The sequence below is a fragment of the Mastacembelus armatus genome, chromosome 13, assembly GCF_900324485.2.
Source record: "Mastacembelus armatus chromosome 13, fMasArm1.2, whole genome shotgun sequence".
Taxonomy (NCBI): domain Eukaryota; kingdom Metazoa; phylum Chordata; class Actinopteri; order Synbranchiformes; family Mastacembelidae; genus Mastacembelus; species Mastacembelus armatus.
In genome coordinates, this window is record NC_046645.1 from 19,186,752 (window position 1) to 19,214,609 (window position 27,858).

The 27,858-nt window shown below is 39.2% G+C and overlaps 2 protein-coding genes and 1 long non-coding RNA gene across 5 annotated transcripts; 1 reads left to right on the forward strand and 2 right to left on the reverse strand.

Moving 5' to 3' along the window:
- Positions 1-1,356: 1,356 nt before the first annotated feature.
- On the forward strand, positions 1,357-4,532 carry LOC113133692 (uncharacterized). The gene is made up of 3 exons (XR_003296011.1): positions 1,357-1,435; positions 2,029-2,370; positions 3,735-4,532. It is a non-coding gene; the product is annotated as an uncharacterized LOC113133692 (long non-coding RNA).
- On the reverse strand, positions 4,474-9,232 carry LOC113144736 (mitochondrial uncoupling protein 2-like). Its single transcript, XM_026330963.2, has 6 exons — positions 8,753-9,232; positions 8,223-8,430; positions 6,988-7,191; positions 6,075-6,176; positions 5,605-5,785; positions 4,474-5,480 (listed from the first exon to the last, which is right to left on the reverse strand). The coding sequence occupies exons 1-6, from the start codon at positions 8,879-8,881 to the stop codon at positions 5,351-5,353; spliced, it is 954 nt and encodes a 317-aa protein (XP_026186748.1). The 5' UTR covers positions 8,882-9,232; the 3' UTR covers positions 4,474-5,350.
- A 1,655-nt stretch (positions 9,233-10,887) lies between these two features.
- c2cd3 (C2 domain containing 3 centriole elongation regulator) lies at positions 10,888-27,842 on the reverse strand. 3 transcript variants are annotated; one of them, XM_026329762.1, is made up of 33 exons: positions 27,616-27,842; positions 26,590-26,859; positions 26,351-26,508; positions 25,904-26,073; positions 25,603-25,766; positions 25,362-25,494; positions 25,125-25,277; positions 24,866-25,013; positions 24,650-24,759; positions 24,242-24,445; positions 24,043-24,158; positions 23,834-23,952; positions 23,215-23,346; positions 22,691-23,119; positions 22,449-22,600; positions 21,697-21,940; positions 21,103-21,286; positions 20,827-21,010; positions 19,919-20,091; positions 19,705-19,840; positions 18,658-18,926; positions 18,393-18,470; positions 17,698-18,312; positions 17,265-17,591; positions 17,051-17,189; positions 16,893-16,957; positions 16,607-16,812; positions 16,382-16,500; positions 16,141-16,290; positions 15,871-16,055; positions 14,126-14,891; positions 13,036-13,150; positions 10,888-11,157 (listed from the first exon to the last, which is right to left on the reverse strand). In XM_026329762.1, the coding sequence occupies exons 1-33, from the start codon at positions 27,665-27,667 to the stop codon at positions 11,020-11,022; spliced, it is 6,603 nt and encodes a 2,200-aa protein (XP_026185547.1). In that variant the 5' UTR covers positions 27,668-27,842; the 3' UTR covers positions 10,888-11,019. The 3 variants fall into 3 exon arrangements, with proteins under 3 accessions (XP_026185547.1, XP_026185556.1, XP_026185537.1); XM_026329771.1 differs by having other exon boundaries at positions 16,607-16,722; positions 18,393-18,473; XM_026329752.2 differs by having other exon boundaries at positions 18,393-18,473; positions 27,616-27,841.
- Between the last annotated feature and the right edge of the window lie 16 nt (positions 27,843-27,858).

Genomic DNA, 27,858 nt, shown 5'->3' on the forward strand with positions numbered 1-27,858 from the left:
GTCCTCAAACACTGCTCATGGAGTAAGAAATGCTCTTACTATGGTCAGCATTAGCAGCAATGTGGAGTTTAGTCCTCGTCAAAATGTGATTATGGCTCATCCCTTGTTCATGAAAGGGACTTCTGACTAGCTTCATGTCATGTTTTAAAGGCTATTAACCAGCATTTATAAAAGTTTGTCTCATTGTCTGACCAAATGGCAGTATCACACTCCACATGTTAATACGATGAGAAAAGAACAGTGACAATTTTATGTCTTATCCAGCAGTTGAATCTAAACCTGATTAATAAGGCCACATTGCTAACTAGTGCATATTGGTTTGATAACCAAAACAAACATAGGATAATATGTAACGGCCTCACAACAGTAGCAGGTCTGGTCTACACACTAAAGACTGACAGCATTTTTACCCTGATTCTCATAGTTTATAATGTTTTAGTTGATGCTGTCATTGTCAGTTTATGTTACACTCTATCACCCCCATGTTGCATAAACATCTATCGAGTCAAAACTGAAAGCACCATCTTCAATTTGAACTGCTATAATGTTTTTGAACATATGAGACAAACATGGTCCAACTCAGTAAAAACTTCACAGGATACCTTAAATTTTTGGAGCTGCATCATGAAAATCAAATATCCATTAATGTATAAAAGAGGTATGGGCATAAAACAACATGTTTTTGAATGATACACAGGAGATTGGGAAACTGGATGGATGATCACATAGTGTTGAATGGGTAAATAAACTTCTCTGAAAATAGAAATTGCTGTAAATATTTCTGTCCAGAAAGGTGCCTGGTATTAATGGTCCTGAGTAGAGCAGAAACTGTGTTCATTCAAAAACTAATTTGCTGAGCTGAGTTTCTTTGGTCCACATAACAAACTTGTTACTGGATCTTTAATGAGAACACATATTAGCAAACCGCTTCTTGCTAAACAGATTAACTCTGACTTCTCACATTCTGTTGCTGTGTTTCACTGAGACACATATCTTGAACACATTGCTGGAGCTGGGTGCAGTCCCCTCCTGTTTCAACCACTCCACCATCATCCCAGTTCCCAAGAAGCCCTGTATCAGTGGACTGACTAGAGACCTGTTGGCATAAAGTCCTTTGAGGGACTGGTGTTGATCCACCTGAAGGACATCACTGGTCCACTGCTGGACCCCCTGCAGCTTGCCTACCAGGCAAGCAGGTCAGTGGAGGATGCATTCAATATGGCACTGCATTACATCCTGCAACACCTCGACTCCCCAGGGACCTATTGTAGAAAAGGCCCCAAAGTGCCTATTATAGTGTCACCTTTTCGCACGTAAGGGCTTTTTAAGGTCACGTCTGATGTGCTGACGTCACTCACCTGGTGTGCAGTTCGGTTGTGGGGCGGTGCATGTCTGCAGTTGTGATAGCGATATTGGATTTGTGCGTAAATGACCTGTAAGTATTATTGTTGTCTCTACTATTGTTATTAGAAAGCGGTTGTATGTGGAAACCTGTAAAGTCTTTAATTAATAGTTTGCACTGTGTAGCCCGTTTTCGCCAGACGAGTTACTTGCGGTTTCATGCATGCTGATTAGTTGATTTGGTACGGGCTGATTTAAGTTTCCTTTCCATTATGCACGGTTCATAACGTGCTTAAAGATTCCCTGGTCGAGTTACTGGTGCCTTTCTACAGAATGTGTGGTGTTTGTGGATATTGCATGATTAACGATGTTAGTACGAGTTTCGTGACATACAGCTAAGCTAGTTTGTGTTTTCACTGGAAGCAGCATACCCGGTTAGCTCTTCACAATAAGAGCATTTCGTGTTATTTGTATAAGTTACAGGAAGTGATCATGGTGCTTGTATGGTAACTTAACTTCGAACCAGTTCACCTGCAACCATGCCATTTGTGTCCTTTATTCATCCATTAACATGTTATTTTGTATTCACCACTTATGTATACTGGTTGTTACTTTATACTAATGTACATATGGTTGTGTATGTCTCATTATTAGTATTCACTGTAGTTGTATTTCCTTTATTCTTAGGAAAACCACAAATATACACGTCCTGATGGACTATGTCATTGGATCATTAAAGCGCCTTAACTGAAACTCAGCGACTCTCATTTATCCTTGGGGATATCTGGGCTTCAAGTGGTGTTCTGGCCGACACACCGAGGTGACGATAGTGTCAAAGATCGAACCAGTTGGATAGAGCCGACAATCTGGGTTTCTTACCTACACCTATGCAAGGGTCCTGTTTGTGGACTTCAGTTTGGCATTCAACACCACCACTCACTGTGCCAGCCTCCACCTGTTAGTGGATAACCAGCTTTCTGATAGACAGGAGGCAGAGCTGAGGCTGGAAAAAACCTCATCCAGCATCTGGTTAGTCAGCAGAGGAGCTGATCAGGGATGTGTGCTCTTCCCCCTGCTTTTCTCCCTCTACAACAACAACTGCACTTCAGGGGACCCCTCTGTAAAACTCCTTAAATTTGCAGAAGGAATCATTACTGCCAACCTGCCCTCCATTGAGGACAAACAGAAATGTTGCTGAAGGGAAACAGATGACAACAGAATAAACAAATAAAAAAAACATTTCCAGAAAATTTCACTCTGATGTTCAGATCACTCCACGACCAAGTGTTGAGACCTTGAACTTGTCATGTTCAGATTAGTGATTTCTGACATTCCCGAAGTGTTTCAACACTGCACAAATTCTGAATGAATCACCATTTAGTATTTGATAGCAAGTAGTATTTGGTTTTACATCTAAATACAAACTATCAATTATATATTTAGTCTAGTTTTGCAACACAGAGATTTATTAGAATAATACATTAAATACAATTTCCATACTTCTGAGTATTTTCTGACAAATGGATATTAACTTAAACAGCTCACTAATAAGCAAATCAAATATGTCATCAGATAGTCTTAAAAATAGGTTTATAAATCTATTCAGTATAGTAAAAGAACATAATAAACACATACAGGTCTGTGCTTCCTCTTCAGCTGTAAAATGTTGGCCCCAAAACATTAAATACTGAAAAAAAGCTGTCCCATGGTTGAACCTAATTGCTGTCAGCTTTTCAGTTTGTTGTAATGCAAAGTACATTCCTTTATCTGTAGGAGATATTACACCAGATAAAAACAAATCCAAAGTTGTTGATTTTGACTTTTTTCCAATCAACTTTTATCAGTTTGTCCATAAATGGTTTCTCTATTAAATCCTGTCCTGAGTGTGAATTTATTTGCTTCTTACAACAATTTCAACCTGATGACGGTGGTAACAAACAGTATTCACTGCAAATAGATTGTTGCAAAAAAGAAAACATTTATTCTCATGTACGATAAGAAGATATTTGTATTTCCTTGAGTCAGAGCTGCTGACTGACACTCCACATCTCTGATAATTAGTGTGCAGAGATTCCTGCCAAGGTCAACAAAGGACTGTGAACCTGTCTTTAAACTCACAGATCATCCAAATATTTATCAGCATGAATAAAAGTCCAAGGGTAATCTTGTAAAACTGATCATTTGTTTTCCCTTCCCATCAATGTACCTGCTGCATGACATGAATAATAAGGTGGAGCATGTTCAGTGGCTTTTGTTACACCACAGACTTCAATTACGTGTCGCCACCATTGTTTTGTTCAACAAGACACAAATTAGGCAATTTTCTCATCCATCAACTGATTGTTTTGTACTTGTAACCTTCTAAACCCTGTTGTCTCTGCATTGTTTGATAGATAACCTGTCATGGGCTGGTGTGTGTGTAGAGGTGCGGGGAAGAGAAGGAGAGGTAGTTGGACCCAAATGCGGACAAACAAGGTTTTATTCTTCTCGGGACTTCCAGGTCAACTAACATAAAAACACAAGGGAACCGTGTGAGACGGTCGAAACTACAGAAAGACCGGGTGGGACGGTCGTCATAAAAACCAGCTCAACACAACTAAGATCAACTATAACGGCAGGGAACAAAAGAAAGAGGGAGGTATAAATAGGGAGAAACACAACAGGTGATTAAACACAGGTGAAAGGGATAAACAATGGACAACAGGTGAAACTAATGAACACAAATTGCAAACGTGAAGCTGCCAGGGACCAGTGCACAGGAAAAAGGAAGTCTCTAAACAATAAAGGTCCCCGGCAGGAAGTCCCAAATTGGGACTCATGACATAACCTGTGTATTTTTCTAAAGAAACATGTGGAGACCTGTTTTTTTTTTTTAAATGAGGTCACATATAGGCTACTCAGTGCTAAGACTAATGGCTACCAACTGATAATTATTTAAATGTCATACTATGCCAAAAAATAACCCATTTATTTATCTTTGCACTGTTCCCCTAAAAGCTCAAATAAATGATAAATGGGGTGTAATGTAAAGAGGCTCAAGTAAAAAATCTCCATCAACATCTGGTTGTAAAGAAAATGTGGTGTGAAACTTCTGCACAAATGTGAGTTAGTGTTTGGTTGAAATTTTTTTTTTTTTAAATATGTGCCTTCAAATAGATGATGAACAAAAATCAATAAATATTTTTGGTTCATTCTGTTCATGCTTTATTCATTTGTGGGGTATGTCTTACAGATGTGATTACCATGTCCTGCTTTAATTGTATGATTGACCTCAAGTACAAATAAAACTTCACTATTTATACAGTATATTATGGAACATTCAAATATTGCATAGTATTGTGACCATTTGTGGTTATAATCACTTCCATTGCTGCATAACTTCCCAACACAGCTGAACTGCAAATTAATAATATCATGGAAAAATTATATTAGCAACTGCCAATATGTTTCAACTTGTTAGTTGCTCATTTAGTTATGTAACAGTAAAATTAATATTTTGGGTTTTGGAGTGCTAGTATTTCCCGATATATTAAAGACCAACAGATTATTTGTAAAAATAAACATTTTTCTTATGATTATTAGTAGATATATTGCACACACTGTCAGCCACTGACTAGAGGAAGCCTTTCATTCAAACCAGATTAAATTCTATAAATAAGCCTTTTGCACAACAGATAACACAGCACAAGTGTTTCTAACATACTACTATGACCCTGAAACTAGTTTTATTAGTTATACCTGTGCTTTCCCTACTTGGGCACATGAAAAAAAGAATATTAACCACATTAGATAAATATATTAATGTAATGTGCACGTCAGAAAAACTAAAAATTAACCATCTCTGCAGATTTTCTTTGGAGTTCAGCCCCTTTGATAAGATGCAAATGCAGTTTTATCCCTGAGGAAGAACAGGTCCAGCAACTACTCTAATTAAACTGTGTTAAGGATGTGTTGTTTAGAAAAGACAGTCCTGGCTGTGTCCCAACAGCTGCACCGCCCCAGTGTCAACTCAGTTGTCAGACAGGTTAAAGTGGAGACTCCCATACTGCTGAAGTCGGACCACAGCTCGCTTAATCTGCTCATAGCTCACAAACATCACAATGTTCCAGGAACCCAGACGAAGAAATGAGGGCATGAATCTACATAAAGGAATAAGATGAATCAAGAGAAGTTGAAGACTTCATTTACTATTTGCTTCGTTAGTAATTACATTGTTGTACTATATATTCTGATATTATTGCCATTTGTAATTACAGTGCATACCCTTTATAGAAAGCTGTGGGTCCCTCTTTAATCAGCATGGTTAAGGCACAGTTAATAGCACCTCTGTACTGCCCAGGGGTTGAGTTCATGAAGCGTGTTTTTACCACATCCACCGGAGATGCTACAATGGTGGTGCAGAAACCTGCTGCAAAGGCTGCTGTGAAGTGACACGGCATATTGTCTGGAGAAAACAAAATATTTGCTTTGCTCATTAAGTGTCACAGACACGACTGTGGGGATTAAATCAATTGTTCTTTATGCACATCTTAAACTGCACTGTACCTATGCTACAATTTCTATTTCCTCATTTTATTACATTTTAGCTTAGTTATGCCATTTTTACATGCTTGGGTTTCTTTTCTTAATGGCTTTTATGTGTTTTTATGATTTGCCTTGAATAAAAAAACAACAGTGAGGCGAAATGAGTCATCTGCAATGTTGAGGATTATAGTTCAAGTGTTTGCTCTCACCTGTCATCAGGTTGCACTTCAGGATGAGCTCTTTGATGATGTCATAAGTCACCAGCTCAGAGCAGTTTACGATGGCATTTCGAGTTATATTTGGCAAACAACCTGAAAAGAGAGTTCAACCTTTTAAAACAAAACCAACCTGAGGAACCTTAAAAGAGCACTGCACCAATTCAGCGGTTTTATGTTGTAAGCTCTTCAATGCATAAAGTAGTGTGAAGTACTCAAGTACCAGTATCTTAAATTTGTATTTTTATATTTGTATTTACTTCTCACCATTGATTTTGTGTCATTTCACATTTGTTTTGCACTCATTTTCGTGTAGTGCCTTGGTGTCTTTCAACAGAGACCAATGAGTTCTCTGGCTAGCTGGTAGTGCAAATCTGGACTACCAGAATCTGGACTGTGCATTAAGTTGCGTGTTATGCATATTAGAGTGCAAATGGCCATGTATGTGCCTGTGTGTGTGCTCACGTGTGTCATTATTGCAGAAGGTTTTACATCCATATGATACAATTTTGTATCAATCAAGTAAATCATGGCTGTTTTCTAAAACTCTGTGCCTGCAAAAATCAGTGCTCTCCTTACAAAACTTTGCTTTGTAGTTTTGGGTGGAATAGCTTAGAGTAAATAGTACATGGGTGGATCTGAACAATTAGTAACAAAAGGAGCAAATCTCCCAATACAAAAATCACGTTGATACACCTCATGACTGGAGCAACTTGTACCTATACGTTCACTCATACTACACCACATAGCGTACCAGTGTGTAAGGGGTGAGATTACCCAGCATGCCCCAAGGATAGAAACGGTGTTTGGCTTCTATTATAGTTCAAGTTTAATGTTTGGTTGTGTACCTTTGTTGTGTGTTTGTAGCGGTGAACATTGTTGTTATTTCATCTCCATTTTAACTTACCTTTCCAGAGCCCTTTAATGCCCTCGTCCCTGGCGATGGACTTGTAGGCATCGATCGTGCCGTTATATCTCTTCAGAGAGCTGCTCTCTTGAAGGCGGACCTGGGCCTGGAACCTGACTTTCACCACATCAGTGGGCTGTGCGAAAGCCACCGCCATTGCCCCTGTGGTGCTACCTGCCAGCAGCCGAATCCCAATTCCAGCATCTGTCATAGAAGTTAATTGTATTAGATGCTTCTCTTCCCCTGGTGCCACAAGTTAACAGAGAACTGTACTGTTATTTAGTACATTATTGATCACATCTGTTTTATTTCTGATTTGATTATAGTAGTTGATAATATTGTTAATAGTATTTGAAATACTGTCTGTCTGCAGATACTATGAGAACTTGGTGTAACTTTGTAACTTATTCAAAAAAATATATATTGTAGCCAAATAACTGCAATTTCCTTTTGTAATAATAAAGTATTTTCTCCATCCATCCATCCAGATGTGACAGTGCTGCAATACTGCTGACAATGACAGTGATTAGCCAGTGGACAGACGCACAAAAAAGTAGACATTTCTGTTTATACAGTTGGTTTTTCAGTTAATAGGCTTTTCTGAGAATGAAATATTCTCCTGACAAGCATTCAACAAGAAATGACAACATTTCCCTCTGTGCTGAAGCTTTTTAAGCATTTGCATCTTTAATAAACATGAGTCAGTATAAAACTGCAGCAGAACAGAAACAGATTGTTTACTTTGAGAAGTACTGAATGGGGATCAAAGCCTGCTCTATAGACTGGAATGGATCTGTCTTTTTTTAGTTATATGCTCAGGTCTTTTTTTTCCACAGTGTAAATTATCATTTCCAGACATTTGGGAGCATTGCAATCCCACAGCTCTCTTTCAGTAAATGCAGGATAATGTGATTGCTATTGTTGCTGGAGCAGCCAGAGGCATGTTTCTGTTTTATAAACCTATTTTATTTTTATTTAAATTATTTTTACTGTAGTCAAGATACTTTTATGGTACAGGCTGAATACACATGTATTCAGGCATCTCAACAGAACTTTCTGCAATTTCTCCCAGTAGCCATTTTGTATGCATCAGTTAACTGATTAACAGATTTATCAGTTGTCAGAAAAGTAATTGGCAATGGTTCTGATGGCTGATTTATTGTTTAGGCAATTTTTAAACAGAAGACTTCCATCACTCCACAGTTTGACAGTGTGATGTACATTTTGGCACATACTTTCTGATCCCCTGGTGTAGACTTGCTTCATGGTGTCGTAGAGGCCGATTCGGACTGAGGCGAAGCTCATTTGTCTCTGCAGCCCTGCCACCAGACCACTGTACAGACTCCTGGGGCCCTCAGTTGTCACCATGGTGAAGATGGTGCCAAACACACCTCTGTATTTCACCCGCTGGTCTTTCAACACAGGCCTGACTTCACCTTGGATCTAAAGTAAACATAGATACTCAGGTTCCTCAACTCAGTGTGAATGAGATGACATGAAGCTAATATGCATACTGTCAGTTTCCTATTAAACTTGTTATGAGTGTTGCATCCCTGTGTTGACATGTGGCAACATGCACTACTTCTAACAGTAACAATACAACCTGACGTGTGTTCATTCTACAATAACACTAGAGTCACACATTTAGTATTTCTGCACAGAACTTTGATACAATTTAGGTAATGACTGAATTAAAAAAACGTTTTTACAAGCAAAGGAAATATAATCAGTTATATAATGACCTGTCAATAAGAGTATAACTCACCTGTAGTCTGACTTTGGCTGTGTCCAGGGGGAAGGTGAGCAGTTCGGCCACACAGCCAGCTGTTCCAGCTGAAAAGATCTTGACAGCAGCTGTAGGGGGCAGATCCACAGGCTCTCCGTCAGACATCATCAATGGTTGAGCTCAGGTGATCAACAACAAATCTTACCTAAAGAAAAGAAACCAGAGCACAGCCAAACGATAAATCAGAGACAAAGCAGCAATTTGCCCTGTGGGATGATAATTCATTAGGCTATATCCAAAAACTTAAAATACTTGGACGGTCGACAGTCGTCACTTCATCCCGGGATCAGAGAGTTAATGCAGCTCACGTCAATTCTTAGATAATGAAAACTTTTGAAAGCGAATCCCTCTTCTCGTGACATGACCCCAAAATCCTCGGAGCTATCATGGCCTTATAAAATATAAGACTGTAAAAAAGGAAAACACTCCAAACAAGCGGCTTCCACACCCTGCGGCAAAACAGACACCTGACTGCTGTATAAGCGACACCAGCCTCGCCTGCAGTTGTCGACTCTTTAAAACAGAGCTGCTGCTGCATGACACCCAGACATAGCATGCATTGCTCAGATCTCCGACAGGTATGCTCTATCATGAGTCACCTGATGTTACAAGTACAGTACATCAAAATCTCATTAGAACAACACCCCAATGTGTTGTTTCTCTGGATAATTACTGCCCCACTGATGTTCGAGGGAAGACTGCTGCAGTACAATAAGAACTTTATCAATCCCCAGGGGGAATTAATAGAAGAAAACTGCTGTTACAGCAGTTTTTCTGATTTAAAGTTGTTCAATTTAATATTACTTAAAGCATTTAAAACACTATGATATTAATAGTAATTAATAAAGTAATTAACCTGTATGTAGAAGAGTAATACAGTACTTATTTATTTTCGGGGGTTTGTGTGTGTCTGTGTGTGCGCGTTATTGTTTATATTGTGGAATTATAGTCTTATGGCTGTGGACACAACAGACTTCCCGAATCTCTCAGTCTTGGCTTTGGGGGGAATTAGTCTGTGGCTGAATCAACTTCCCATTCGCCACAGTTCCTCATGAAGTGGGTGGACAGGATTGTCCAGTATGGAGTTGATTTTGTCCACCATCCTCCTCTCTGCCACAGCCTCCAGACTGTCCAGTTCCAGTCCAACAACAGATTTTGCCTTCCTGATCAACATGTTTAGTCTGTTGGCTTAATCAGTCTCCCGAGGAAGAACAGTCTGCTCTGTCCTTTCTTGAGAGCATTTGTATTGTTTTACCAGTCCAGTTTGTTGTTAATGTGGACTCCAAGGTATTTGTAGGAGTCCACAATCTCTACTTCCTCTTCAAGGATGGAGACAGGGACTGGGGTCTTCCTACTCCTCCTAAAGTCCACCACCAGTTTTTGTAGTCTTTATCCTAAGCTTCAAGACTACAGAACATACGGAAATGTTCCTGTAAGATCCAGTGTTTTAAGAGTACTACAGAAGTCAGGATTTTTTACCCATACCACATGGATTGTTATCCACATTTTAATCGCTTTTTGTGTGGTACACACTGACTTTATTAAAATGCAACATTAGTGTACGTGAGTAACCCATATTATATATTATGCATCTCTATGCACATTTTAAAGACCTTAGATTTCTGGTGGCGTCAGAAAAAGAAGCAGACAGAATGTTACCTTGTCTACTTTTAGAGTTTGCAGGGCTTGTTCTTCTATTAATCTCTTTCCTAACATACTCAGAAATCCATAAACAAGAAATTAACACTGTTGTTTTCAGCAATTCTTAGTACCTATTATATTATTGACGTCAGCATCATAAATCTCCCAGTATGTCCATATGTATCATCAAATTGCTACACCAACAAGCTCCTTGGACACACGAGTTGTGAAGTGTTGGCATGCAGGTACTGTTTAAAATGTGTAAAAAACATACTGACTTGACTCCAAATGTTAATTTCATGTATTTTTGAGATATCTGGCCTTCCAAACACGAGTTTGAAGAGCCAAATTAAGCACAGTTTAAACATTTGGGACGTAACTCTTTATGCATCTTAAGGTGTGTTCCAAGAAACAGGTTAGTGTCAGAAAAAGATTTCACAATGTATACTTCAAGAAAATACATAAAAGGTAGCTAGTGCTGAAAACTGTAAATATTTATTTACACAAATAAATGTTACATCTAATTAACATGATCTTTACATGATCCAAACCACTGAGCTCTTAATCTACAATCATAAATGCAAAACAAACAAAACCACCACATTCTAATGATTGTCATCAAAGTGAGCTGCAAATATTTTTGCTATTCTTTCAGTCTCTTTCTTCATGGTTGATGGCGACATGTTAGGACGTTGTCCAGTATGTCTGTGATGGGAAATCCTCTGAAATGGAGTACTCTGCCCCTGGTAAGATGAAAACAAAAACAGATCTAACTCGCACCTTCAACAGGTATTTTTCAAGTTTTTAATACTCTTACCAACATGAGAGTATACAAATGTGCTTGCTTTATGCAAATATGTTTGATATTATTGTGACAGTCCAAAACAATGACAAATACTGTTCACATAGTCCATAAAATAACCTTGAGGTTACTGCATGCTTGAAAAATTGCTGAAAGCATACCCATAGCGAACTCAAGTCCAATAAGCAACAATAGATTTGTGTGTTGAGTGACAACTGTAGGAGAGGGAGAAGGGAGAGTGATGCCACGGTAGCAGAATGTGGTAAAACAGGAAACTGAAGAAGAGAAGTTAGCAGTATCACAGGTATAAGGCACAGTGTGTATATAATCAAAGCTACTGCTCCTTCTGGCCCACTTTGATTGTCTCACCCTTGCCTGCCAGTTGCTGTGGAGTGTAAAGAAGTGTGGGGGTTAACTCTGAAGCGAAGGCAATTTTAGCTCTGAGCAAAAGTCTCCCATGTGTTTCCTGACTACGGAGGCTGAAGCAGGCACAGTCAACAATAATCACAGAATGCATGTGACTTAATCGCCCATCGAAGAAAGATTTGTGCTGTTAGAAATTTGTGTTTGGATAACAGTATTGGATGACTCTGGGGAAAGAATGAGCGAACATGCTCCTGTATTTTTAAAAATTTTGCAGAACATGAAGAAGCTAAACATCTGATACTATAATATTTTGATACCGTAAAGTGAATGCAAAAACACTATGAAGTTGAGTCCGGTTGACTAAAAAAATGTATGGATGTAGCAGTTTTGCTTGAGCTGAATAAATGATGAATGAATGTTTAGGAAAACTTGAAGCTGCAATGATGATAATCCTCAATTACTTGGATCACTCATTTTAGTCAGCTTTTAAGGAACAATTAAATATCCTCAATCTTCTCATAATAACGGGTGGTCAGACAAAACAAATAGAAGACATGACAGTGGGCTACCAAAATGTTTTTAATGTTCTAACCAGTGGTAGAGAATAATTATTGGTTGTTGCTATGAAAGTAATTCTAACAAGTCTGACAGTTGAATGTTCAAGGCGCTCTGGCCTCAAAGGTAACTTAATTACAGACACAGACACACGTCAGCAAGACGTTGCTGCATTCATGCATGCAATGTCAACACAACAGGGAAAACTCCTGTTATTAAAACACTTTAGTTCACAATGGTTAGCCCTAGTGTTAATCTTGTAGTCACACCAAATTAACAGCCTAAATCAGCTTCTACTGGTGTGTCTATAGCAATATGTTTCCATGTGACACCAGACAAACAGTATAGAAATGTCAGCATTGGTGCGTTTGCAGCCATTCCAGCTTCTGATTGAAAAGACTGGTATCACCTGATACACCTGTTGCACAACACCTGAATAACACCTGTGCTCATGTGGCACTTGTATACTGGATTTAAAAAAAAAAACTATCTATATGAATACTTTTTAAGGGCAGCACTGTCTGTACAGCATCTATTTGGAAGTCAGATTACATAACCGTGGGTGGACCTGAGAGTGGAATTGCTGTTAACCTAAGCTTATGTAATGTCACTATTCTTGATGTGTACATGCAGCATGCACATGCATCCAGTAAATTCAAAGAGCTCTAATCAATAACACTGATTTTATTAACTGACTATAAATTCTCCTGTTTTGTATTCTTTGTTAAATAGTATCTGAAAAAAATGCATGATAAAAATATATACAACTCAAAATGTGTATTTCATACCAAGATATTCCAATATTCAGTGAAAGAAGAGTGAAACATAAGGAGGTGGAGGGAGCACCAGGGTGTTGATGCCAGAAGTACAATTGGTGGTACATTGGTGAAATACTCACTGGGTCATTGGATGACTTGGAGAATGAAGGAGCTAATCGTATGGCTCTCATAGATGCCTCCAATTGCTGAGAGGGAAGGAAGAAATTGGGGACCTCCACAGGAACTGAGCTTAATGTAGAATGTTAAAAAAAATACACAGAAAGCTAAACAGTATCATGGCCAGTTAAGAACAAAGATTCATGGGTTGAAACCAATAATTTCCAAATTTCCAGGACATTTTAAAACTCGCTATAAAAATGAGTGCAGTGTTTCTCTTTGGTCTGCAATAGGTCTCCTTCACCTTGTCAGCTATTTGCAATTGCTATTTGTCTTCACACCGATAAGCTATAACATTATGACCACTGAGGGGTGAAATGAACATTGATTATCTCATTATAATAGCACCCGTCAGTGTGGGGAAGTGAACATTCAGTCTTTGAGGCTGGTGTGTTGGGAGCAGCAAAAATGGGCTAGTGTAACTACCCAAGTGATTGACTATGACTAAACTGTGATGGCAAGATGCCTGGGTCAGAGCGTCTCGCAAACTGCAACCACTGCAGGCTGGGAACACCCAACAAGGGTGTTCCCAGCCTGCAGTGGTTAGTACCTACCAAAAGTTGTCCAAGGAAGGACAAGCAGTGAACCGACAACACGTGCACCCAAGGCTCACTGATGACAATGTTCACCTACTGTAGACTGAACAGAAAAATTTTGTGCAACATTTAAAAAAAAAAAAAATCATGAATTGTCTATAAAAGTTAAAGCATTTCATTTGTTTTGATTCTTAGCCATCATGCAGTATGAGGCAGGAAGGTGTCATAATGGCCATAAGGTCATAATGACAATGAGCCAAAATTTAGCCAGAAAAAAATGTTCATTCAGTTCGGATTCACAGAACTGTGGCACATTCTTCAAGATGTTTGGAACAACATACATGGAACATGCCTTGAAAGACTGTGCAATTGTAGTAGGATCCTAAGTATACTAGGACACTGAGAATAATTCACACACTCAACTAGTTTTGTTTTGAGTCTTTGACCTGACCTGGCCTTGTAATCAAATGAAAACAGCTAAAATTGTCACACTAGAACAAATGCAAATAAAGGATATGGTTGGAGCTGTGAATCTTGATTGTTCAGGGAGCAAGAAGCATCATGGGTATCTGTGGCATGCTGCTTGATGGGTGATCGACCTGTGTTACCGGACCCCTTTTTGGAGCTGCTGGGTCCATTTCCTCGTTTCTCATCAAATGCTTGAAGTGTCCTTTCATCATCACTCTCTGTGTCTGAAGCTTTTCCTGCTGACCCATTAAAGCTGTCACTTTCCTGCTGTATGGGGCATTCGTGTTTGCCACCGCAGTCAAGAGCTTCTAGAGATACTAACTGCTTCTTCTCATCCTTGTCTTGGCTTAGGCCCAGCTCTTCTGATGCCTTCAGGCTCTCCAGAGAAACCAAGTCAGGGTCTGACAGAATGCTAGTCCAAGGACTGGTTTTATCTGTGAAAGAGGACACCTCATTTAAATGCCTTGGTTTCACAACAACCTCATCATAGTCTTGATCTTCCTCTTCATCAATATCAGCTTCCTCATCCTGTCTGCAACCAGATAAATTTTCATCTTCTTCTTCTTCAGTTTCATCCTCAGACACTATAACCTTGTGGTTTTCTTGGTTCATTCCATTCTCAAGCTCAAAGTCTTGCTCCTCAGAACTCTTTGGATGTGGTGAGGGCAGAGGAGTCACATCAGTGTGAGAAGAAGTTGAAGCTCTGCCTGGACTGGAGATATACTCAGGGATAGTTTGAGGGTTGTGCTCAGGTGAAGGAAGTGATCTGCTCTCAGGGTTAGAGGGAATTGTTTCCAGGTGGGATCTTCGTAGACCTGTGTGCAGAGGACAGTAAGATTAGAGCAAAAGTGCTTTTAAGAATATATTAAGTTCCTTTTCTCTCCACATGCGTTTCACACTTCTTAAGAGCTACTTTCATGGAGGATAGTAGGACCAGTTGTCATGTTTCATGTTCTAAGTGTTGGTAATGTCTCACACCACAACGTTATGTGGTATTTTGATTTGTTCATGGCTTAAAATTTAGGTTATCAGAAGAGAGCAATTAAACTTTGTACAGCTACAACAATTAAACTTTGTAAATTAAAAGACAGATGATAATAACCAGGCATCTGCAAATTAACTGGATTAAACGTGCTGAGCTTTTACCTCTTAATGCTCTGTACCCATCCCAGGCTGAGTATTTGCTAACTAAGTGACAGAACATGAATCTGTAGCTACCTAATGATCATTTAATAATTTTAATTTTTTTTCAAAATAAAACCTTAATAGATCATTGTTTTTAGCTTTTTAAATGCTTTTGTCATTTATCTTTGGGGTTTTTGACTCATGTGAGAACCAAGAACGACTTGTATTATTATTTCACCAAAGTAACCAATTAATCATTGCAGCTTTAGTCAAAACAATGAACTGATGAATGGAGAAAATGATAATCAGATTAACTGATAATGAAAAATACATGTTAGTTACATTTAACAAACTGAAAGCATGATAACTTGATATAAATAACAGGGCAATCTTTTATGTTTAAAGTCTGCAAGCTAGACAGTAGACTGTGTCCACAATTAACTCTGGCTCAGCTGCCAAGGTTGGATAAACTGGAACAAAGTTTACCTACCACAAATTACTTTCAAATGGTGAAATGATGCCTAAATTTATATGCATCATCCATACCTCTTTTTAATGATAGGGAGAAAATCTGCTTTTTCCGTTTGCCTTTATTTTTACACTCAAATGGTGTGTCCAACAAAGATGGATTTTAGCTGAATGTTACAAGTATTAAGGAGACAATCTTACCACTAATGATTTTATTGACTTCTCCTACTAACTGGGTGGACTTGAGAAGAATCTGGCTTGTGTCTGTCTCTGGTTGCCTCTGTTCCTCATGTGTGGTGTGATAGTCTAGCTCAGATGGGAAAGTGGGAGTGGAAAGTTTACGGCTGAAATATCTCTGGATGTTATCAAGCTCGCTTAGTTTTTTCCTGTAAAAGAAAAAGAGCTGTGGTCAGAACTCAAGCTAAAGCAGAAAGCAGTCTATATTCCAATAACATATGTGTGGACTGTTACCTGAGTGCTGAAAACAGGAATGAGCTGGAGGGAGTGAGGTCATTAGCACTGCTGCTGCATTCAGAATGAGCTGCTGTTTGTTCTTGCAGACTCTGGTGGTAAAGACGCACTTTATCCATGTGCTCAAGATGACGCTCACTTTCAGTGGACCTGGGACAATTGTAAAAATGACAGTGGTAGAGTGCACAGCAGCATTTCAGTACATTTTTAAATAGTGGCTGAAACAAAGTGTATAAATAACCTTTCAGAAAACAGCTTGTCCAAGTGATTAAGTGATGAGATCTTCTGCTCAGTATAGCAGCTGATGTGAGAAGGGAAACTGTTGTATGTGGCTGTGGTATGGTAGTTGAGTGGAAAAGCCTGGAATAAAGCCAGTTAGTCAAATATATTCATAAAAATTAGACACTTTACTGAGAGAAATTATAAAAGGGTATTCTGTGCTCTATGTATGAATATTTTCTCTTACCGAAGAGTGTTTGGGGGCTTCTTCATTCACAGACTTTCTCTGTTCTCTGAGGTCTTGGACCCCTTTCAGCGGCGTGATGGACACTTTGAGCTGGCCATGACACTGACCGTTGAAGTCTGTGATGTTGTACCAACCACATACAGAAAGGAACCCACAGAGTAAAGGAGACAGGTCCACAGAGGCAAATCCAAGCAAACGCTCCATTTCTGTACATGTAAACCAGCCAAAAAAGTTAGAAAATCTATCCATCTATCTGTCTATCTCCATCATAAAGTTTCTCATGTACCTCCTTTGTGCCAGACTTTGAACACTAGAGACTGTTGTGGATCAACTAGCAGCTTCTTTGAAAGCCTGTAATCATGAAAGGATAGATCAGCCTGATGTAATTTAGTTTAGTCTTGACATATTCAAAGACTGCAATTAATATCTATGATATAACTTAACCTGCACTCATGCTGATGGTCCCACACTGGGCAGTCAGTATTGGCTACAACTGCTGTGGACAGCGGTTCAGCAGAGTCAGCTGTGACATATGAAACACAACAGCATGGTGACGCTTCACTGTGCTCTGCTAGAGGACAGCCTGCCAGAGGGAGATATATTTTAGTTTATATACAAAAGGTACAGAGAAAGAAATCTCATCTGGTCATGGGCCCACCTTTCAGATTCAAGTGCATAGCCCGGTCCACTGAGACAGTTGCAGGGAAGGATTCGTCCACGCTCATTTCTGTGTGTTGCACAGATGTGATGTCTGGAGTGGTATTGGAGAATGTATTTGTGTGTGTGCTTTGTGTGCATGATTGTTTGGGCGTAGTCGGTGAGAGGGGTCGAGCTACTGTTTCCACCTCTTCTGATAAGAGCTCCCCCTGGTTGTAAAATACAGCTGATGCCTCCCTGGGGACAGAGCCTGTTGTCAGGATGATATGCACTCTGAGAGCTGCCCCTTGCAGGTCTGCTGCAGAGCGTCTGAAGAGTGGATACACTCCTGTGAAATCACAAAACTGTGATTATTACTATTATTATAATTATAATAATACAGTTATAGTTTTAACAAAGAAAGTGAATTAAAGTAAAACACTTTTATTTATTACCACTGAGAGTCATCTTGTTCTTGGGCATCTTTGCAAGAGAGGACAGATCAACATATGCCGAGCCTACCAGTCGGTCTGTGTCACTTGGTCTTATGGTTTTGTCTTTCATAAAGGCAACCCACACCTGCACCTCCAGCCTCTCCTCTCGTAGATACCACATTAAGGGCTGAGTGCTCCTCAGCTCCATGCTTCTACTTCCTTCAAAAGTTACCGTAGCCTGGCCATCCTCCCCACTCTCCTCAACACGAGGGTGTTTCATGTGAGAACAGAAGGCATCCTGGTCATAGAACCTGTACCGGAAGTAGCAGTAGGTGGAACGCTGAAGCTCACTGTTTCCTGGCAGAAGCAAACAGTGGATAGGTATCCATGCTCTTGGCATTGAAAAAGTCAGAGAGAGTTTTCTTGAGCTTTCTTCCCAACATTCTTCATTTTCATGCATTGCATAATCATTGTGGGCCATTTCCCAGCCCAGATCCTGAGCAGCTTTGATGACCCTTTCTCTGTCTGAGTGGTGGGCAAAGTTGATGGAGATCTCAAGGCCCCCGACTAAGATGTGTTGGCACTGAGAAGAGCTTATTTCCTGAGGTGCATACACTCCATACCAGCCAGTTATACCTTTATATTTGAAAAATGAAACAATAACTATGCACTCATAAAATGAGCTTGACCAAACCGTATGTAAGAGTACAACATACCTGTTCTTTTATGAATGAGATCTGCTAGTGGTACTTTCACTGTGCCCAACGTCATGTCTTTAGGCTTGGAAATATTAACTGCTACAACAAAGAGGTCAAAAATAAATTACGACAGAAAGATATTAAGAAGATGAAAACCATTCCAAACTATTTTAACTAAAAAATATTTTGAACAAATTAAAAAATACATAAGGGAACAACTTTTCAACATTTTTACTCATCTACTGTCATGCTGAAAAAAAAGCATAATTAACCCTCTAAAAACCTTTGCGATTGTCTCGGTTCCACACAGTAAAGACAGCAGAAGCCTCTTCCAGCTCCTCAGCCAGGCTACAGGTTTCTCCACTGCTGCTCTGAACCAGTAGGTCGCAGGACACTTCCATATGATGGTCAAACTCAGGGCAGAAGGTCCTTGCTGCTATGCGAGTACATTTCCTCTCCCTCTCAGACAAGAAGGAGAGTTGGACTGTGACATAAGTGTTCACACCAACTCCAGCAAAGTAGCTGAACCTTTCATCTTGTTTTGATAATAACCTGTAATTAACACATAAACACACACAAAAAATAAAGATGTTAGGAAGTTGTTTGAAGAAATTAGTAAATACAACTGATACCCCTACCTACAAGCCAATTAACGTAGCTGAATTGATCTTAAGACTTATATATATATAGCAACTGTGTATTAGGCTTATGGAAGATTGGTCAGCAGTAGAGAGCTAACTGCAAATAAAACACAAACCAAATTAACTGATGAATGTGAGGATAATTTATAACTTGACAGACAAATGTCTGCTACCTCCCTCTGTGTCCTATGTTAATTCAACAAAGACTTAACATGGCTGTGTAGTCACAAGGAAGCAGACGGAAAGTCATGGAGATGCTAATTATATTATGAATGCCATCCTGCCGGCTTGATTTACATGTGAGTGACTGATGTGTAAATTAATGCTGTTCAACTGATACAAAAGCTGATCATTTTCTGTGCTCGTGGTCAATCGGTATTGATGGTATTATTGTATGCTCTGTTGTGACTCTTGCTTTGCCCGTTGCCTTCCCTATTAAATTTGCCATTCTTTGACTTGAGATTTGCCTCCAAGTGTTTCTTCCACGACAATAAACAGATATCAGCATAACTAAAAGCTGTACACTAGCTGAGTAAACCCCCTTTCACAAATTAAAATAAATTAATATATATTCAGACCCAGAACCTGCACACTTGATGCCTACACAAATTTACACACACAGATTTACACAGATTTTATAGTGAATAATAGAGCAAAGTTGCCATTTTTGGGGAAAAAAAAGCTTGTACCTTGCTGCTGCCTGCAGGCCCGAAGCTCTGTGTACTTGAACTATGAGCGTCACAATACGAGAGGCAGCTCCTCTACCAGTTTGTCCTTCAGGTTTCAAAGGCCTGTGTTTGTACTGAATACATACATCCAGCAGCCCTGAGAAACAACACAAATCACTCACAACATTAAAGATCATTAACATGTCAAAGTCTGTGTGTGTGCCCATGTATGTACCTGAAGACTGAGGCTGATGTCCCATGGGAATTTCCAGCCTGGGAATCAAGGCCAAAGAGAACATTTGTGCCTCATTAGGCTGTTGTCTCTGCATGGTCACCATAGCGCACAACTTGGACAATGGAAGCAATCCTTTGGCTACAAGCTGATCTCTGACATTTGGATAATAATACCTGCAGGGACCATATAAATCAAATTCAATTCAATTCAAATAAGGCAATACAGGAGTGTGAAATTGCATTAAGCAATACCATAAAAAAATGTATTGCAATTTAAATAATTATCATTCATAACTTTGACACCACAGATGTCTCATGTATTATCAGGCTACATCTATTCTTTCCATTTACAAGATGAAAGAAATTGGCAAAACAAAGTTCATGCATGGTGTTACATTTTGTTTCCAAATACCAAAAACACCAGCAGAAGAATACAGTGAGAGCTATAGGAGAGAAACACTCAGAACCACTTTATTAGGATATTATGGCTCTGCCATAAATTCTGATTTTAGAAAGATTATAATGTGTTTATTTGACACTGTCACAAATGTGTAAATTCAAGTATTTATATATTATGGAGGTGTACTGAACTACATTATATTGATAGCTATTTCTACTTTTTCCATTCACAAGGAGATCAGAATATTACAAATACTTCTCAATAGGATGTAGTCAAGCATAACACCACCACTATGACTGGATACTAAAACATAGTTAAGTCACAGCTAAGACAGCGAATGGCAGATGTAAGTCTAGATGTAAAGCCTTGTTGTAGGATATAATATTCCAGCTCAAAGTATCAAACACAGTCGAGCCTTGGTGGAAATGACAGGGATATAATCAACATGTCAACTGTAAGATTTGCCATGCTGTGTTTAATGTGTTAAAAGGGAAGTAACAATCATAAACCTGCACCACACTTCAAACTGCACACCCCCGCCACTACTTAGGCCTTGACTTGAAAGAGAGCTGAGCAGCAGCCTTTGGACAGGCACTCCTTCAGGAACCAGAAGCACATGTGCTTCAGTGTGGCCAAACACCGGGTCAGGCACACAGAGGGTAGTGGTGGTACGAAACGGCTTCAGGTTCACACCTGTTAGAGATTAGGGAAGGCAAGAGTAACATATAGGGAAGAAATATTTCTCTGGTAAATTTGGAAGATTTTATAAACTAGAATGGCCTTACTACTCTCTACGAGGTTTTGGTCCAAGTTTACAGCAGGGACACCCTCTTGACAGGGGAAACTGTACTGGACATAGCAGTCAGCCTCACCCCACACTGTGGACTGCAGAGGTGTCAGCCCACGGACCTTCTCTACTATTATCACAAACAGATGCTCTCTCATAATTTCATTGTGTGCTTCAATCACCTGAAGGAGAAACACAATGCTGAAATGAGCCAAAAGGAACCAATTCAGAATGCCAGTGTAATTTCTATCCAGGAAAGTAAGAAGACAAGCTGGCAGTGTTTGTTATTATGTACCTCTTCAGATGATAAAACCATGATGGCAAGATAATTTTAATTATAGTGGTTAACATTGTCTTGCTTATTGAGTATGCATTTGAATAATCCAGTGTCATTTTTTAAATATCTGTAACATCTGGTTTCCTCAGTAACTGAGCAATTTCGCAGTTTTATGTTTTATTGTACAACAAATATTTTCTGGTAGAATATGGTACTTTTTGATAAATAACCTGGGAAGATGCTGTATACCTGCAATTTTCAGACAAGGACATATAAGAATACTGCAAGCATTATGTGGTCAGAATGAACACTGACCTTTGTTTCTGAATGTGGCTGGTGATCAAGCAGATGAACTGGACGCACAAGATGAGATAAAGAATCATATTCTTCATACCTCGTGCGCTGGAAGGAAGCTATCTGCTCTGATCGACCCATAGCTAAAACAACCCTGAGGTTTCCTTTACAGCTTCCTGAGAAAACATCAATGACAGGCATGTAGCAGTCCACCCCTAAAACTGGGTACTGTGCCTGGAGAAGAAGGTGGGCGATCTTTGGATCCCTGGAGGGGAGAAACAACGCAATATTGATTGTTCTTACTTGTGGACTTACTGTGACTTGTATATTTTAGTCAATATTTACAAAATTGCAGTGGAAAGCTTAATTTCAGTAATTGAATAAGTGTATGTATTACGGTGACATTTACAGTTTATTTTGTGAAAAAAGTGAGCCATAGCACCCTCCAGTGGACAGGTTAAATAAAACAGGATGTAAATGATCCCCATAAAGTTCCTCAGCTTTGTGTCTGCTCTGAACACTTACAGTTTGTAGTTTCTAATGTTGAAATACTTAAATTACTTAAATGGAAAATTATACAAAACACCTCTTACAATTCACTTCATAACCAGTGATTTTTCTGTTTGCATAAAAAAATTGCTAAAGGATTCATTCACTTTGTGATCATTCTATTTAAATGTATGTAAAACAGCTCTTATGCCAGGAAAAGTATTGTGTTTTTTTTTGTTTTACTGAATTCCGTTCTAAAAAAGTGAACTCTTTCCAAAACCTACCTAAATGACATGTAGAACTGGTGAAGAGGTAATTTAACAAGGCCCAGGAGTCGATCCTGCCCCGAGTTTCCTGCTTTCAGCCACACTTCAATTATCATCACGTTATTTTTCATTCGCTCCAGCAGCTTAGTTGTTAAGGTCACAGGAGCGACCTAAGACATGACATGACATGGGTCAGTAGGATTCTACATTGCAGAATTAAACATTTGAAATAGTCAGAAGACTTGATCTGCAAGACTAACCTGAACAAAGTTGAATGTAGGATTTGCCTGACCCCAGCTCACGGCTGACCTCACCATCTCATCGCACCATAAAAGTTTACAGCTCAAATAAACATTTGGAGTCTGCATAGATTCACAGCTGAAATTCTTTCCACCTGGCACCATGAGTATTGTGTGCAGGAGAACTTTGGAGTCCTCCTCCACCTGCTCCCATGATTTACGAGGTAGAAAGGGTTCTTTTGAGGGTTTCTGAGGACTCCAAACATTCAGCCTGGAATCCTTCAAAGAGAAAACTGGTACCTCCTGCTTGCTGGCATCAACTTGATGAGACGTGGAGCTGCAGTCTCTCTCTGGACTGTGTGCAGTTTGCGAGAGTGATCTGTCTGCCCAAGCCAGTTTGCTTTTTCTTTTTTCTGAGTTTGTGCTGTCTGTTCTAAGTTCTAGTACCACCTGAAAAAGATTACAATATTACTTCTATGACAGTCACTTTGGTGAAAAGTGTCAAACTTTCATTCATTCCTAGGTAAAAAAAAACAGTGCATTACTTTAAGAGGTCCAATCTCTTGTGTTTCACTATTTCCTTCCAAGCTCTGCACAGGCAAGATGACAGACTGACGTAGCTGCTTGCTCTGCAGCAGACAACGCAGTGGGTGAGCTGACTTACCAATGGGAACAGGCTGCAAGAAGAGAAGGCATGGCCATCATAATCATTTCATTCTTTAAAGTTCATATAATGAGTATTACTGAGTGCAGTTGTATGTTTCTGTATTACATTTAGAAGAAAAGGAAATTATTTGTCACCAAGCTTGATTTTATACAAAAAACATTAAAGGTATTTCTATTTTAATAGAGCTAGACAACTGAGCATGTGCCAGAAATGTAACAGCAGAATTTAGTCATGGCATTTAAAATAAAAACTGCAGATGTCTACTAATGCTAATTGACAATAACATTATGTTAAGGTTACAGTAACAGGTTTCTGAGCTGATGACTGTTACATGAATCTTATTTAATTTCAGAACAACTTAACATTTCATCCACAAACTCCCCCAAATATAAAACAGCACGTTGTACATTTGTCAAAGGGTACATCTACAATGATCAGTCACCCACATCAAGATTTCTCATTTTAATGTGTAAATATTTTACTCCAAAGCTACTTACCTTCTTTTGGTCACTCTTTCGTGAGTAAATCTTAAAAATAAGATCAGTTCCCCACAGTTGATTAACTGTTGCCAAATTGAAACGGACAGGAAACACAGAGTGCTGGTGGAATTTCACCACTAAAAACACAAAGAGTAAAAGTAAAGCAAGACTGAGAAAGCAAGTGTATCTCTCTCACGTGTAGTAGAGTAGATTCTAGCGTGTCATACCTCCTCCTGTGACTCTACTGCAAACAGCTCTGGTCACAACCCCTTCACCAGCCTTACTATGGTCATTTCGACTGGAACTGAAAGCCATTGGGAACATGTACTCCACAAAGTATGTGCTAAAAAAAGAGATCAAAGATGCTTGTTACTCATGACAGTGTTACATTTTTTAAATGGGATAAATACAATATTTTTTGCTTACCATTTCTTGCTGGTTAATGGTTGAGCAGGTTTTCCTTTATTAGACACCTTTCTGGGTGTGGTGATTGTGCTGCCAGTAGGTACGGTCAGAGAATGGATGGTCACTCTCGCCACTCGGACTGAATCCAGTAAAGTGAGCTGCTCCTCACCTAGACCAGGAAGATTCCTACTAGCATCTACAGACCCCTGATTCTCTGAGCTGGAACTAGACACAGTTAAAATATGGTAAATAACAGAGCAAAAGTAGTATGGTAATATAAAATCTATTCTCATATTGTATGTTTTGCCTGTGCTATATGCTCTACTGGAACATCTGCATTCTTTATATTTAATATTTACAACACATGCAATGCAGTGGCTTAAGGTGAGGTTTTTATTATTTACTGTCCAGGGAGCATGGCTTACTGACCCTCCACTAGTCTTGGGTGCAGACTGTGTCAGATTTATTTGCTTATTTTTACTCAAAAATATTGTTTCTTGACCTTCCAGCTCTGTCTCATCTGCTCTGGTATCTGACATCTGAAAGAAGACAAGAATGACTTCAAATACACAGTTGCTAGAAAATCAAGCAAACTGACACTAATATTACACATATACAAAACATATCAGAAAATCATCTGCTTACAGGAGTTGTGTAGAACAAATTTTCCAGTAAGCTCTGATCATATTGTGGATCATTGAGCTCGCTATCCCCATATACACTGCTGTGACCAGACAGAGATTCTAGGGAGGAGACTTCGCCATCCCAGAGAGGCACAGGAGATGTGTTTAAGCTGAACAAAAAAAAAAAAAAAAAAAAAAAAAAAGAGAGAGACAGAAAACTTTGGGAAAAAAAACACTTCATGCTTGCTTTTGACTTTGAAAGTAAATGCACATATGGATACCTGCCAAGGAGAAGATCAACCGCTCTATTGTCCATGTCAGCAGGACAGTCTAAACCAGAGTCGGAGACTACAGCAATATCATCAGAGCGTTTAAGACTTGAATCAGCATGAAGAATATTTTGAAGAAACATCCCAGAGGGAGAAGGAATGGACCTGCATACAAAGAAATGCATTTTATAGACTGTACATTATAAGAATATAAAGCACTGTTTTATTACGAATTTTTGAAATATTAACTTGGAAAGTGGTGGGGTGTTGTTCTTTGGAACAGAGGGAAGTGCATCTTTCACAGCTGAGGCAGAATCCATTTCACATTTCAAAGCTGATGCCACCATAGCATTCCTAAGCTTGTTCCCACGCTCAAGAAGAACTGTAAGGAGAGAAAATGTTGAGTGTATATTAGGAAACAGCCAAAATTGTGCATTGTCGCTATATATAGTACAATACAGTATTAATGTATAGATATGCTACAACGAACCTGAGAGGATATCATTGCTTGTTTGCTCACAAGTCTTGTGACTTGAAGGATTCGTGGTTGTTTTACTGGTCTGAGATTTGCTTGTTACCAGGACTTGATTCTCTAGTGACTCTTCATTGTCTTTGTCTTTCTGGGTGTTTTGGAAATATAAGTGGTCTTTTCCTCTGAAATATTATAGACATACATTCAGTGATATTATTATACTCAGATTTAATCTTAGTACTATTAGGTTCTTCCAGTAAGACACATGGATTTGAATTTGATTTTGAATAACAATTATATAACATAAAATATTTCAAACCTTGGTGTGTTTCCACTGCTGCTCCCAACTGACTCTTTCTCACTGCCAGCTGAAAGCAATCTGGGCTGTAAGGGCATAGCCAGCCTGGTGACTTGTGGTCTGATATCTGTGGTGGGACCTGAACTGCTGCTGTCATAAGCTTCAGTCAGAGGCTCCAAATTAAGGGAAACCTTTAAGGAATTAAAACAAAAAGCTAACTTGTACTGTCCTGGAGCTCCATGGCCTAAAACTCATATGGTACTGGAGATTTCTTTGTAGGTCTCATTTATATACATATACACACACACACACACACACACACTATATAGTAAAAATGACATATGGAAATTAAAATATTCTGTCAAATTTAAGGGGAGTTCTTCTATTAACCATACAACTCTTAATCCACGTGGATGTCCTGAAGTGATAATACAATGCTAAATAGCTATATACCAAGTTTTTACTTACCTGTAGCTCTCCAAGCTTTTCGGATGTTGGAGATACAAGGGTGTAAAATCCACTAATTGGGTTTGACAGAGAGAGAAGAGAAATGCCTGCAACCTGAGCCCGTGCAATTGGTAAATGATCCGGTTTTGTCAAAACCTCCAGCACCAAGGAGCCCATATCTGTTCATCAGTGACAGGTTAATTGTAGATTTGAAATGCATGCTTGTAGTATAGAAAACTTAAGCAAGTCTTCTTAATTACCTGTAAGATATGAGGTGAACTGCTTTGGTCCACAGCGGATGGGGAAGCGAGCTATGGTTTTGATGGTCTTTTGTGAGAGCTGCAATCCATCTCTCGGAAAGAAGTGTGTCCCATTGGACGACTCTCCCCACCAGCGCAGCCTGACAAACATTCCAGATGGAGGTTTGTGGACTGTCCATAACACTCGGCCTATCGTCACCCGCAGGAAGCATCTTAACTGGCCCTCAACCAGAGGGGGTAGGCTGGTGGAGGGGGACACATCGCTGGGAACTGCAAAAAAGTTTTTTATTACAGCTAAGCCGAGACCATCAATACTAATGTCACCATATAGCAGGACACACAGGACTGTTATTTGCTGCAGATGTTTGCTAGTATGGCATTCACTTAACATCTTGTTTTGTCTGGCCAACGGTGTAAAACACAGTGATATTCAGTTTACCGCCATGTGTAACAAAGACAAGCATCAAATCACATTTAATCAAATGGAGAGAGCAAATATTTGACATTTCTAAAACATTATTCAATAAAGGGAGTAGTTGCAGACTAATTTTCTAACAACTCAAATAGTCCTTTATTTATGTAAATGTAAGTGACTATACTAAAATTAGCTAGAGCAGGTTTTATTCAAGGACCTAACACTGACGCGAATTCATTAGTATGAATCTTGAGGTGTAGCTAATTAAACTAGATACTAATACGTGATCTTACTGATGCAAACTGCAATTGCTTATGTTCGTCTGCGTCTTTAGACAATCCGTTTATTCTAAGTGAACAAATACACGTAACAGCTATGTAAATTAACGTTATAACTTTGCAAAAGACCGACTAACGTTATAGAGTTAATAAAGACGAACCGAAGCACATTAGCTAACGTAACATTAACAAAATAACCATTACAGCAACACAGAAAAAGCAAGAGCACGTTAACATTAGCTAATACACTAAGAAAGCCTAATGTGACAGCTGACGCTAACAGCTTTCATTTAGCTCTGTCGGTAGCAGGTTGCTAAGCTAACAACAGTTTACCTTTCCTTTTGCTGCCTCCAGTTTTGACCGTCCTCTGTTTTCTGCTCTTCATCACTCAGCTCAGTAAGAGAAAGACAGCCTGACCAAAGTGGTATCTGGACTGTTAGTGGACATTATTTAAGCAGCCTGAAGCTGAGTATTAATCCGTTTAAAAGACCTGCTTGTGCTGTACACATCGTACACACCCTCAGATACAAACGGCAGCGCGCAAAACTGTTTCCGAGCAACAATAAAGTCAGTGCT